The 14,322-nt window shown below is 46.3% G+C and overlaps 1 protein-coding gene across 3 annotated transcripts in view; it reads right to left on the reverse strand.

The window, feature by feature from the left end:
- AKAP10 (A-kinase anchoring protein 10) overlaps nucleotides 1-14,322 on the reverse strand; it is a 504,896-nt gene that overhangs the window by 362,695 nt on the left and 127,879 nt on the right. For all 3 annotated transcript variants that reach the window (XM_086955011.1, XM_086955012.1, XM_086955009.1), the window contains exon 2: nucleotides 8,034-8,078. In XM_086955011.1, coding sequence (XP_086811137.1) covers nucleotides 8,034-8,078 — 45 coding nt within the window. The remainder of the gene's footprint in view (nucleotides 1-8,033; nucleotides 8,079-14,322) is intronic.

Consider the following 14,322-nt stretch of genomic DNA (forward strand, 5'->3'; position numbering starts at 1 on the left):
AAAACTATAAAGACCTTGTTAATGGGCAGTTCACGCAGAACCTTGTGTATCTCTTCTTGTGGAATAAACTGCAACTACCAAGACACGTTTTCAAGTTAATTACCAGCAACCACATCCTGGTAAGTACGCAAAATATGATTTCATTCTCCTTTTAGTTTCTTTTGCAGTTAGGTATTCACACTGATGGAGGACTTTCTCAGTAGAATCTTAAGTAGAATCTCAAGTAGGCTCCTGAAGACCTCGCCTGACCGGAGCCTTCCCCCAGTGCCGCGGCTTCCACCATCCGAGGCTGTAAAAGGGATGAGGGCGCCAAGCTACAGCCCCGACCACCACTGGCAGTGATTAAACCCCCCCAACCGGAGCACCAGGACTCCCAACGCTGCCGTCCCCCCGCCTGGCTTAAAAATGGCGGCCAAAGAGGACGTCGCCTGACCGGAGCCTACTCCGTAGCCACTTCTCTCCGACACTGTGAGTTTTGACATTCCTTTGGGCACCACCAAGCTTCAGCCCCGACTACCCCACTAAACAAAGCCTTTCATCAGAGCCCCATGTTTCCAGCCACCGCCGGCCCTGTGCCTGACTTCGCCTGAGCAGAGCCTCCACCGGAACCACCTCTCCCCACACAGAGAGTTACTGGAAGATACTGGGGGCACCAAACAGAGGAGCAACTGGGATGTCCTGCCTCATCGTTCATAGGGAGCCACAGGGGCCCTTGCCCTATCTCCAGTGTGACCAGTTCTTGTGAACTTATAACCGGGACACTCCATAAAAAACTAAAGTAGGACTACAACTAGGAGTAAATGAAGAGAGCAGTAAAGGAAGGGAAAGAGTGCCTTCCACCTAGGCAGAGGTCCTAGATCTAACGGCCCTGCCCTCGATCATCACCTGCACGCCGTTGCGCAGAATAGCGGATCAGGAGGACCTGCAATGCCCCACTTGACTTCTAACCACGTGTCCTACTGAACCCCACCTTCGATCAGTCGCCTGCTCTCCGGGCCACCTTAGCGCCACACTCCTTCCTAATCAGGCGCCCCCTCCACCACCCCCACGATGGCCCGGGACCAGCCCCTCCCTCCTCCTTCAGCCCCACTTGCCCACCTCGAACCTCACAGCCGGAACTCTTTCACCATCATTTTCCCCCCACTCCTCTCTACTAAGTTGCGACGCACCTTCAAGCAGAAACTCATTCGCAATCACAAAGAAACCCTAATCACAGACATCTACCACTCGGCCTCCAATGGACCGACGAAGATGGACCTAATATTCCACACTGAAAGACCGGAATACTGGGTCTCCACGATTAGATCGCGGATGTTCATCGCCAAAACAACCTCCACTCCCCACAGCTGCAAACTAACCGCGACTCTTCCGTTCAGAACAGCTGGCAGAGGCTTTATAACCGTGACCATTTTTACCAATGGCACGGTCCTCATCCAAGCTAACAATGAGAACCTGGAAGCTTTCGACTCCATATTTCCCGCACTCAGGTCAGCCCCTCCCACCCTCCCTATCCTCGCCCCTACGCCGCCTCCGGCTACGACCACAACTAACAGAGAAGACCTCGATACTCCCTTCCGCAACCCCTATCCAGCCCGACAGGCCCCCCCTCCCCCGGCAATACCTCACCCTACATGCACAGCCACCCAACACCCACAGGACACTCAATCCCCCTCCTCTACCCCTTCCTCCAACTACCTCACCTCCCTTAACACCAGGCTCCGACAGCCCCCTACAGCAATCACACCCTCGCCAACAGGCTGCCTTCAGATAACGAGCCACTTCCCCTTGAGTCTCCCTACATCTCTCAATCCACCCATGTCCAAACCCCCTCCTGTCCTCCTCCCGTCTGCCCCCTTGTCTAAACCCCCGCCTGACCCTCCCCGGAACACCCCCCCATCCTTCACCCTGACCTCTATCTCCCAACCCACCCTCTCGAACCCTAGCACTCTCGGACCCACGGCGGATGCCCACATACCCTTCCTTGAGGCCATATCAAAACGGCTCGCAGCCCTGGAAAACCAGGTCAGCACTATCACCCATGGTCTATCAGAAATCATCTCTAATCTCGGTATAGTCTGTAACCCCTACAAACTCTCCCCCCGGACCACCCCCCACGTCAAAACGTCCTCTACTTCTTCTCCCACCCCAGCGGGCTCAAATCACCCGACCGCCAGGCCGCTTAGATCAGAAGCTCCGATGTCAGACAGGGAAGCAGCCTTACTAGCCGCCACCTACGACTCCTCCACTACGGAGTCACCCAAATCCAAAATCCAAGTCATCACAGGTCACCGGAAAGACCTACCCATCGTCAAAACACAGAGATCACCAGTCCTCACCGCCATTCCTAGAGAGACTAAAGAGGGAACCACCAGTAATCAGGAGAAATTCACCAACTGCCTCCTAATCAACTGCAGATCGGCCTCACTACACGCAACAGACTTAGCCGAAGCCATCCTCACACATGACATCGACGTTGCGTTCCTCACGGAGACTTGGCTTAATACGACATCCCCTCCCTGCCTAGACATGCTGGTTCCACCCGGCTTCTCCCTCATCTCCAAAGATAGAAGTATACAACGAGGAGATGGGATCAAACAACGAGGAGGTGGGGTCGCTATCATCCACAAGGACAGCTGGAGCATCACAGAAACCTCCTCCTTCGAGTATGACTCCTTTGAATGCCTATCCACCGTCATCAAGACAAAAGACAACGACTCTCTACTGTGCCACCTACTCTATCACCCCCCGGGCAGAAATAACGAGTTTGGAGAACAACTATCAAACCTGATTGCACAAGACACACTTGGCGACTCCAAAAACTTAATTCTTGGTGATCTGAACATCCGATGGAATGAGACCCAAAACTCTCTAATCAAATCGCTATCTAGCCTCCTTGATGAGAACAACCTCACCCAACACTGTACTGAGGAGACTCACTACAAAGGAGCCACACTGGATGCCATCATTGCCCATAAGAATTCTATCACGGTCAACCACATACTACCAGTTGACTGGTCAGATCACCACATGATCTTATTCCACATCAATCACCCCATCGTCTCGCTTAAACCTCCGCAAGACCCCCCTAAATGGGCGAGAAACCTCTCCCAAGTACCCCAAGACATCTTGGAAGGTCAACTAAGCGCACTTCTTCCAAATAACACAATGCACCTCTCGACCAACGACCTCGTCGACCACTATAACTCGGGGGTAGTCTCCATACTTGACAATCTAGCTCCTCTAAGGCTCAAAAGAAGCCGAGCCACTCCATCCAGAACCTGGTTCACTGCGGACCTCAACGCAGAAAGAAGAAACCTGAGAACCAAAGAAAGAAAGTGGAGAAACAACCCAACCGCCATTCTCCTCCTTCAACTAAAATCAGCCCTTAGGAAGTACAACAACCATATCAAAAACAAGAAATCCAGCTTCTTCCGCGAGGCATTGGTCAAATCCAAAAACAGACCCAAAGAACTCTACAACATAATCAGACAACAAACAACAAAGCCCCTGCCCTCAACCTTACAGGCTTCCAAAGAACTCTGTGACAACTTTGCCAACTTCTTCAACGATAAAGTCCTAAAAATTGAACTATCTCTAGACATCAACAACCCACACCTCCAGAAGAGCTACTCGGCCTCCCCAGTGGCACTCCCACCCGACTCCTTTCCCTCCCCCTGGCTAAGCTTTCGCCCCGTCCAGGAAACTGAGATAATCGCGCTGATTTCGACCTCCAAACCTTCAGCACACATTTCAGACCCCATTCCCCCATCCTTAATAAAAAAAATGAAGCTTACCTTAGCGCCCATCTGGGGAAGAATCATAAACAGCTCCTTACAAAGCGGAGTGGTCCCCGATTGTCTAAAAATGGGACAAGTCACTCCTCTTCTGAAAAAACCCGGTCTCGACTCAACTGACTTGAACAATTTCAGACCGATATCCAACCTCCCTCTACTCGCGAAGACACTTGAACGTTGTGTACTCCTGCAACTGACACAACATCTGGACAACATCAATCTCCTGGACCCCCTCCAATCTGGCTTCAGACAAGGCCGCAGCACTGAAACCGCGATGCTGAATATCATAGACGACATCCATGGATCTCTTGACGCTGACAAGTGCTGCCTCCTCATACTCCTTGATCTCTCAGCAGCGTTCGACACGGTGGACCACAAGCTCCTCATCAGGACTCTTCAAGAAAGAGCCGGCCTTGGCGAAGTAGTTCTCAAGTGGTTTTCCTCCTTTTTACATAACCGTTCGCAATTAATAAAAATCAAGAACTTCACCTCCGATACCCAGCAAGTCAACAAGGGTGTCCCTCAAGGATCAGTGCTCTCCCCCCAGCTCTTTAACATCTACATGGAACCACTCGCCAAGTTACTCAGGAACGCCAACATCCCCTTCCACCTCTACGCGGATGACACGCAGATTTACCTGGAAACCTCCTCTCTCAAAGACATCCACAGACTCAATGTTGTCCTAAATGAAGTGCAAGACTGGCTGACAAAGAATCACCTGAAACTCAACCCCGACAAGACAGAAACACTCCTCATCTCAAACAAAGAAGATAACCCTCAAATCACCGAGTGGCTAAAGTCGATCGATGCTCTCAAAGGTAACCTCACGCTAGCCGACTCTGTTAAATCCCTGGGCTTCACCCTAGACCCCAAACTAACCCTGACAAACCACATCAAGAACTCAGCGAAAAGCGCATTCTTCAACCTCAGACTTTTGAACAAAATTAAACCTTACATTCCCAACAAGGACCTCAAACTAGCCACGCAATCTCTAGTTTTATCAAGACTGGACTATGGGAACTCAATCCTAACAGGCCTCCCCAAATCGCACCTGGCACCACTAAAAACAACACTACACGCGGCAGCAAGAATGATCACAGGCTGCAAAAAATATGACCACATCTCCCCGGCACTCAAAGAACTCGAATGGCTCCCTGCAGAAATGCGAAGTACCTTCAGAACGGCCTGCCTAACCCACAAGGCCCTCCATACCGGCAAACCGGAATACCTGGCTAACAAGCTCAAAAAAGCAGGCCAAGCCAGAAATCTGAGAAGCTCTAACTCCCTGCTGCTCATCCTACCAAAAACCAGAAGAAAGAGAACTGCGGACTGCTCTTTCTCAGGAAATGCCCCCAAAATATGGAACGCCATCCCCCCGCACATCAGAACTCTACCGTCCTATGCAGAATTCAAGAGCCAACTTAAATCCTTGTGCCTTATCCGCTCCCTTGGTTGTGGATAACTTGGAGCTGCAAACACCCCAGAATCCTTGCGATAATGCTGAATCCAGCACCAAGAAGCCCTGCTGTCCGAACTTTTCTTCCTTCCAAATTGTCTCGCGCCGATTGCTTTTATTGGGTTTGTCTCATGCTGTTCTCTTTTTCTTGTCCTCTACTGTGAAGCGCTCTGATATCTTCGGGTCTTGTTAGCGCTATAGAAAACTTCTAAATAAATAAAAGAATAAATAAATAAAGACATGTACCAATGATAAATTGCATCTTTCTATCGAATGAACGATTAACAAAGCAAGTAGGCAAGCTCCAGATGGGAAAAAGTACAAGGGGTACAGGTTCTTCTATGCATCAAGACAATTGAGGTGTGGCCAGAATGCCAAATATGTCTGATGTGAGTGGGAGCAATAAGGATCATGACCTTCCACCTACTTCTGCTTACATTAGTGAAATAGAGGAAAAGCTGGAAACTGTAGACACATTTCAAAAGCATTTACCAGCTAGCATATACAATTTACAACGAAGAATACCATTATTATACATATATGAAGACCTTCACATATGGTACAATTAGTAGACTGCACAGCTTATACATATATGTGCATGTTAAACACTGGAGATTTCATGAAATCTAACAAGCCACACCACTAAACTTGACCTGGTAGTGAGGGGGAGGAGTGACCTTCATATTTCACAAGCTTATGCTATACAAATAGGACTAATCAATGTCCTAAGTAAAGCAAGGCTGTGTTTTATGCTACAGAAGGATTTTGCAGTAATGTGAATTTCCCTTTAATTTTAAAATAATCATTCAAGAAACATTTGCTTACTCCCTTTCGAAATAATAACATTTAGGATGTTTGAGATTTTATTTTATTTTATTTCTTTTATTTAATGCATTTTTATAAAGCGCGGACTTAACCCGAAGGTGTCAGAGCACTGTACAATAGAACCAGTTACTTTACATGAGAGAACTGTTGCAGGAATAGAACAAACAAAAATAGCATGCCATAGAGTCGATGCAACGCAGGCAAAAGGCACACAATCTCAAGCACAGCATGAACAGACTGTACAAGCAAAAGTAAGAATAAATATGAAAAATTTTACAATGACTAAAGAACTTTCTGGCGAACAATAGCATGCCATAGAATCAAACCAAACCCAGGCAAAAGGAACACAATTTCAAACGCAGCAAGCACAGGATGTATAAGCAAAAAGATAAACATATGTGACAAATTTACAATGACTAAAGAACTTCCTGGCAGATTCTGAGAAGGAGGGAATTAGTTCTGAAAGTGTCTTTGGAATAAAAGAGATTTGAGGTCCGCTTTGAAGATCTGGATGGAGGTGATGGCACGGAGCGAAGGAGGAAGCGAGTTCCAGGTTCTCACCGCATTACCCGAGAACGATTTTGCCAACAATTTTTCTCTTTTGAAGGGGGGGTTCAAGAAGGAACTTTTCCGCATTCCAAGAAGGTCTTGAGCCTCCAGACAGTTTGAGTTTATTCGCCAGATAGCGAGGGGAGGAAGAGTGCAAAGCTTTGTGGGTGATGCACGCTGTTTTGTAGATAGCTCTAGCCTCGATGGGAAGCCATCGGAGAGAAGACAGGATAGGAGTGATGTGGTCACTTCGTTTGGAACCTTAAATGAAGCTAGCTGCTGAATGTAGGAAGGATTTGAGGGGGGAGAGGTGAGATTTGGGAAGGCCAGTCAGAAGAGAATTACAATAGTCAAGTCTAGAGAGAACTAGCGATTGGACCAAGGTTTTTAGGTCATTCTCCGACGAATCCCCCATAAAAGTCGCAGTTGATAACGTGCGCTCTTGGCCATGGAGTTGATGTGTGAGATTAGGTTGAGTCTATTGTCAAGTATGACACCTAAGGATTTAGCGCAGTCCAAAAGGATGGGTTTACTGTTGAGTAGATTTGATTGATCCATCCAGGCTTGAACAGGAGTATTATCTCACATGCAAACACGGATCCCCCTCCATCCCAGCCACACCTTTCCTACTGTTACATCACAGACCCGATCTTGTATAAGACACTGAACGCTTATAAATTCACTCTGGGAAAGGATAAGACATGCAGAGTACCAAATGAGTATGTACTGAATGGACTGTATATATAGGTTACTTGGCTTTCCACAGAGCCAATGTTGTGTAGAGTTGTGCTTTCCCTGCTGATAATAATAACTTTCTAGGGCACAGCACCTTAGCCACATGTGTATGTTTTATATTCAACCACCGTGAGACTGTCAAAGACAGCTTTGTGAACTGCAGTTACCAGGAGAGAGGCACAGATGAATGTTTACATATGAGAAATGTATGTTCCACGAGCAAGTGTTGTATGCTGTGACGAGAAGTGAGCTCTGTCCTGCAGAGGGTAGCTTCAATAGAGACACTACCAGACTTCCTGTGGGGATGTGGGTCTCAGATGTAAGAAACAAGAGCTACATATCAAATATACATGATTCTAAGGCCGTGTACAGATTCCGTCATTGCTCTAATCTCAAACATGACAATATGCAAGAAAAAGACCAATCAATTTTCAGTCTTTTGCACTCCCACTTGCTAACAAACTTTCATAAAGTTTAGGAATAAAAGCATAACATGGAAGATTATACTAAAGAATGTTATTATACAATGCAGCTATAATGAAGAGTCTGTTGGAAAACTTGCATTCCAGCAGCACAAGGTTTTTAACTATGCACCACATGAGAATGGAATGAACGCATGCCCCAATTAAAAATATATACATATATATCTGTAAAGGAGGAAAACAGAAGCTCACCTTGAACTACCTTTAGATCTGTTGGTTTATCATCTTTGCCTTTGACTGTAAAACAACAAAGAAAGAGTAGGCCATTTAAAATACAAAAATGAAAAACTGATCAGGTTTATATAAACAATTTTGATCATTCTAAAGGATCAAAATGAAAAATAACCTTATAGTCATATTCAGAATACAATGGCGAAGAAAATAAATGTGTTTCTTTGATATAACTTGCATATTTAATTAAAACACAACACCGGAGAGTGAATGAAAGACAAAGTTAGGAGAAAAAGAGTTAAAATGCCACAAGACCAGTAGACATAAGTTGCAAATATTTAATTAAATACGTATTTCTGTATAGTAGGATTACATCCATTTGTTATTTTGAAATGATCAATTATCTTTTAATAGTCTACCCCCTCCCCCAACCAACAAAAATATATTTTTCTTTTAATTCTTCATCCACAGTAACCACACTGTTGTTGAGAGTACGAAGCTTGTGAGGCTCCTTAGTAAGATCACCAAGTGCTTCTCCTAATCTTTTCATTGCTTGTTAAGGTTAGAATTGGATGTGCCATGTCAAGGTACTACAAGTGATGAGCCATGATGTCACTAGGCTCATTCTACACAGCTCATAGCACATCCTAGCAGGCAAGGGTAGCTGCTTCGTTTAGTGAAAAGCAGGGGTATTGCTACAAGCAAGGAGATTCCTGCTAACAGATAACACTGTCAAGGAATAACTGCCCGGTGCCAGTTCCATCACCAATCTATTTCAGCTACAGGTGTCATCTACAAGGCCGATGAGGCACTACAGGCTAATATTATCCACCAACGACCCTCTAGGATCAAGGGATTAAAGCCACAATTATGACCCTAAGAGACAACAATACACAGAAGTAATTGATCACAAATACGATTTACTCCCATTGAGGGTGGGAGAAGAAATTCCAAAGGGGACATAACACATGCCCTACGAAACAAATCAAAAATTAGATCATTCATACAGGAAAACATTACTTCACAAATGTACAGTTAACCAGATCACTTTATAAACATTTCCCCTTTCCACTTTAGACCAGCATTCCCATCTGTTCAATATGACTTCTGAATAATACTCTGTTAGAAATAGGATTTCTAGTTGGCTAAGGCTTGCGCCAAAGTCAGGCAGAAACCATTACTCTAGTCAGGGCAAGGGAGTTACACGCTGAAGATAACCCCTGCTTATCCCCTTGGTAGCTTGGCACGAGCAGTCAGGCTTATCGCTAAGGCAATGTGTAAAGCGTTGAGGCAACACACACAGCAGCAACACACTAGGAACAACACAAAAGGTTATATAAAAAATAGCCTTTGTATTGTCATCAACACATTTGAAACAATCACACATTTATACTGTGCCAATTGGCATGGGCAATATTCACAGGGGATTATATACAGGACCGGGCCAATCGGGCCACATTAAGAAACATCAAAATGCAGGTAAGTAAATGTAAAACACAACCAGTAATTACTGGTACCATAATGACCTAAGCATTTTCACATTAGCGTTAGACACCATTCTAAAATAGCATACCATGACATTAGGCATAAGCAGTAGGCATAAAATACATTAGGTTCCCAAACCTCATTAGCATAAACACATTACGCAATAGGGCTCACCAGCATAAACAAGGTATGCACTCACTGTAGGCAGAAACATCAGCAGTACACACATCAGGGGCAAACATCACCTTCCCCTAGGGCCTTGCGCCCTTCTGGTACAACCGGGTACCCAAATGACCTCCCGGCCAACTGGCCTCCTCTAGGGCTTCAATGCCCTATGTCTAGAAAGTCAGGGCTTTGTGGGGGACCTCGCAAAGTGCCCCCTGGCTGCCTCAGCAGCAACCACAAAGTGAGCACTGCACTGGGGCCTGGGGTGCTTCTCACCCCATTTCTCATCAACAACCAATGCCTCCAAACGTCGCAGCTGCCCTCTGTCATGCGGTGCAGCTGTGGCAGAAAACAGAGAGACTGGCCCCTTTGTGCCCTGGGCAATCTCAAGGAGAGGGCACCGACAATCTGCCCCGAAACACAACCCTTTTCCTCTGGCCAAGGGTAAAAGTTCTCCCAAGCCGCACTCTGGGATTTTGCAACTCAAATGGCTCACCGGGAGAGCCCCGATCACCAGGCTCCTCCCAGGGCCATTAATAGAAAATGCCCCCTTCGGTGTAGCTGCCCGCACTGGGTGGCGCAGCTATGCTCTTTGTGGCGATCGACACTCACTGTACCTGAGGAGTGATGACACGGCTCCCCCCTTCAGCCTCCACTCACTGGGGCTTTGATTGGGTGGCTCCGCTCTTCACCCGATCCCTCTTCTCTGTCGACGAATGGTGCAGCTCAAGTCACCCGGTGCTCCTCGAGGAGGCTCAGCACTGCGGGGTAGGCTCCCGCCTGCAGGTCGGCTTCTGCTGGGTGGCAGAAAGCAGTGTGGGCTCCCACCTGACGGTCGATGTGCTGGCGTTTCTCCTTCCAGTGTAGGGCTCTCACCACTCACGGGAGCCCTGCTCGCCACAGCACTTTCGGATTCGGCCCCGCCCACATCCAGGCAACTCGCCTGCTTCCGGGTCGCCGCGGGCAGCGCAGCGGCTCTTATGATTCCTCTGTGCTTCTCGGCGGCGGCCTCACGCAGGGGGCACGAACAAGCGGGGTGGGCTCCTGCTCCGTTTTTTAAATGTAGCAATATGCAGGCTGGGCACCCGCTTGTCAAGTAAGCATGAATGTGGGGTGGGCACCTGCAAAAAGCGGCAGACTGCGGAGTGGGCAACCGCTCATTTGAAAGTTGGCAAGCACAAAATGTGACAAAGGTGCGGGGTGGGCACCCACTTGGTGCGCACAAATGTGGGGTGGACTCACGCTTCTCCCAGCATCCAGGTGGGGGAATCCCCACGTCGGGGATTCCCTCGAAGCCAGCTGCAGCTCCGTGCTGCAGAGTCTCTGCGCTCTTCCTCCCTCGTCAAGTTAAAATACAGCACTCAGGCTGTACCCACCTGACACAAACAGGGAGCAGGCAGAAATAAAGAATCCTTGGTGTTTGGGAGACAACAGCCAGGTAGGCTAGCACGCAGGGACCCCCAGGAGACAGCAGCTGGGTCCCACAGCGGTTCTTCTTGGCAGAGGGTCCCCTCAAAGTAAGTACAAGCACAGGCTTTTCCTGGGGTCACAGCCCCTACATTTATACAATTTTTTCCTCTTAGTTCAGCAGAGCACAGGGCATGGGGAACCAGCAAAAACTGGTTTAGGGGGTAATTGGAGCAATTTGTTTACAAGGCTCCTCTTCCCCTTCGTCAAGTGGGGGCTCGTCATCAGACACACCACAGGGGGACGGGGCCAGAATTCACTAGGGCAGACACACTCCTATTCAGGGGCCAGGGACTTCTCCTTCCACTACTCAAAATGTAGATGTCCCATTCAGTCTAGCGCTGACTCACTCTGCCCCTCCTGGAGCCACACACACCTCCCAGCCCCTGTCACTCAAAAGCCTGACATGCAATTCACATCAGGCAGGCAAACACATAGCACACAGAAATGCCAACTTCTAAAAGTGCCATTTCTAAAATAGTTATAATAAATCTGCGCACACCATTGCGTGGAATGTATTATCACTATTCCAAACATACCAAACATACCAAACTTGACCAGGCTTCGCCTCTCATATCAGGGATTACCACTGAAACTCTTAGCAGGGAATCCCAATGCATTCCTATGGGAGGGCAGTCCCACAGTAGCGAGAAACCAAAATGGCTGTTTGTCACTTCCAGGAAATGTCACACACTTAAGGTACATGTCCTATCTTTTAACTACAATGCACCCTGCCCATAGAGCTAGCTAGGGCCTACTTTCCTTAGGGGTGACTGACATGTAGTAAAAGGGGGGTCACGGACATACATGGCACACACTTTAGGTGCAACGTCACAGTGGCAGTAACCATGTGCGCACAGGCAGAGGCCTGAGATAGGTTTGAAAGGCTACTTCGGTGGGTGGCGCAATCTGCGCTGCAAGCCCACCAGTAGCATTTCATTTACAAACCCTGGGTATTTGGGATACCACTTTACAAGGGACTGACAGGTACATTAAATAGGCCACACAGGTGTAGACCAATCTTACCACATTTAACACAGAGAGCGCACGCGCTTTGCACTGGACAACAGTGCTAAAGTCTCCAGAGGCCTAAAACCACCAACACCGTGTCAGAAAAAAGGCTAGGAGAAAGGCAAAAAGTTTAGGGATGACCCTGCAAAAAGGGCCAAGTCCAACACACTCTATAAAGCCTATTTGCCTTCTCACATCACAATGAGAAATTATGACCTGCCAGGTCTCCGACTAACCCTGATGGTACTATCTTAGAGGGGAAAGTGTGTCAAAGAAAAGAAACAACTATTTGCCCTGCAGTTCTCCCCTTCCCATTCTTTCTTAGCTCTTAACCCCAGAATGGTTTCCTTTTTTTTTTTTTTTTTTTTTTATTGTTTTTTTCCCCCTTTTCATCCCGTTGTGGTGGGAAGAGGTAGAACAGCGAAACATAAATCATACATGAACATATAGCAAAGATATTATATAAGCAACATAAGGACATATCAATGAAATTAATTAAACCCATTTTTCAAATGGTGCCCAGTTCTTAGAGGCAATTAGGCGTCTTCTTTTTCCTCTAAAAGGCTGCACTGAAGTCTCAAGTTTATACCATGCCAGCATCCTGGCTTTCCAATGACAAAAAGTAGGAGGTTCAGGATTAATCCAAAGTGAAGTAACACACAGTCTGATCATTGCCATAGAAATAAAGAGAAAAGCTTGCAAATGTCTTGTTTTTTCAGGAGCCGTAGAATATTCATAGCCGGTGATTACCATTTCCGCGGTTATTTTAACAGAAGTTTGAGTAATCTGCATGAGAAAAGATTCAATTTGATTGAAAAAAATAGATAACTCTGGACAACTGAAAAACATGTGAATGGAATCTACAGAAGGAAATTTACATCTGGCACAGAATGACCCTTTACCCCCACAGACCACCCCCCATTTAACAAGTTTTAGCGGTGCATAATAAAGATTGAACATAGACATATAACTTTGAGCTCGGAGGGTGCCTGATACCAGGACCGATCTGGCTAATACAAGTGGATATTTTAGGTCGATAATGGAAACTCCAAATTTTGTTGCCCATTTGTCATTCTGATAATTAAGGTCATCAGGAAGTTGGGATAGAAAGTTTTGATATAAATTGCCAATTTTCAATTTCCTTCTGATGGATTCTACTATAACAAGTTTTTGGAACATTGTTGGGTGTTGAGGAAGCTTGTTATCTAGAAAACTTCTCAATTGAAGATATTTAAAAAAATGATTAACATGGAGATGAATTTTCTCCTTTAAGAACGAAAAAGAGGCTATTTGGCCTGAATCGGATAGATCACCTATCTCCCTTACACCAAGAGTTATCCAGATATTTGCTACCCCCTCTTGAAAGATCGTTGGAAGTACTCTCGAGGCTGTTAAAGGGGTATAATACATTATTTTAGAGATATTAAAGTGACGTCGGACTTTTTGCCATATTGAGAATAATGTCCATAGTACCTTGAATTTGTTTTTTTTAAAATAACTAGGTTCGAGTATACGTGTGAGTATCCCTTTTATAGAGTCTCCCAAGGATATTGAATATATCGAGGGAGAAAGATGAGCTGGTAGTTCAACAGCATCCCCTAAAAGAGGGACAGCAAAATGTTGAATCATGGCTGTCCAGTAATAGAATGTTAGGTTTGGGACTGTCCACCCCCCGCGCTCCTGTGGGAGGCACGTCCATTTAGCGGCCCGTCTTGGTTTACGGTATGACCATAAAAATCGTTGGCATATTCTTTCCGCTTTTTTCAAGGTTGGTGGTGGTATTAACAATGGGATAGATCTAAAAAAATATAAGAATTTAGGGAGAACGATCATTTTAAGGATATTAGATCGACCAAAGAGCGAGAGGTGTAGATGATCAAGACGTTCCAATTTATTATGGAGTGAGTCAATTGCAGAAGAGTAGTTCAAATCTAGGATCTGATCTACATCAGGCGCTATTTGGACCCCAAGATATGTTGCAACAGTGGTGATAGGGGCTTGTGAAATGGGCATGGCAATGGATTGTAAAATTTGAGTTTTTGCGATGTTTAATTTGTACCCCGAGATTGTACCAAATTGAGCTGCCAGAGTCTCGAGTGCAGGAAAGGATTGAGAGACATTGTCAGTTAAGACTACGATATCATCAGCATATGCCAGTGACTTATATTTAATTCCATGCACT

Source organism: Lissotriton vulgaris, chromosome 2_1 (assembly GCF_964263255.1).
Source record: "Lissotriton vulgaris chromosome 2_1, aLisVul1.2, whole genome shotgun sequence".
NCBI lineage: Eukaryota > Metazoa > Chordata > Amphibia > Caudata > Salamandridae > Lissotriton > Lissotriton vulgaris.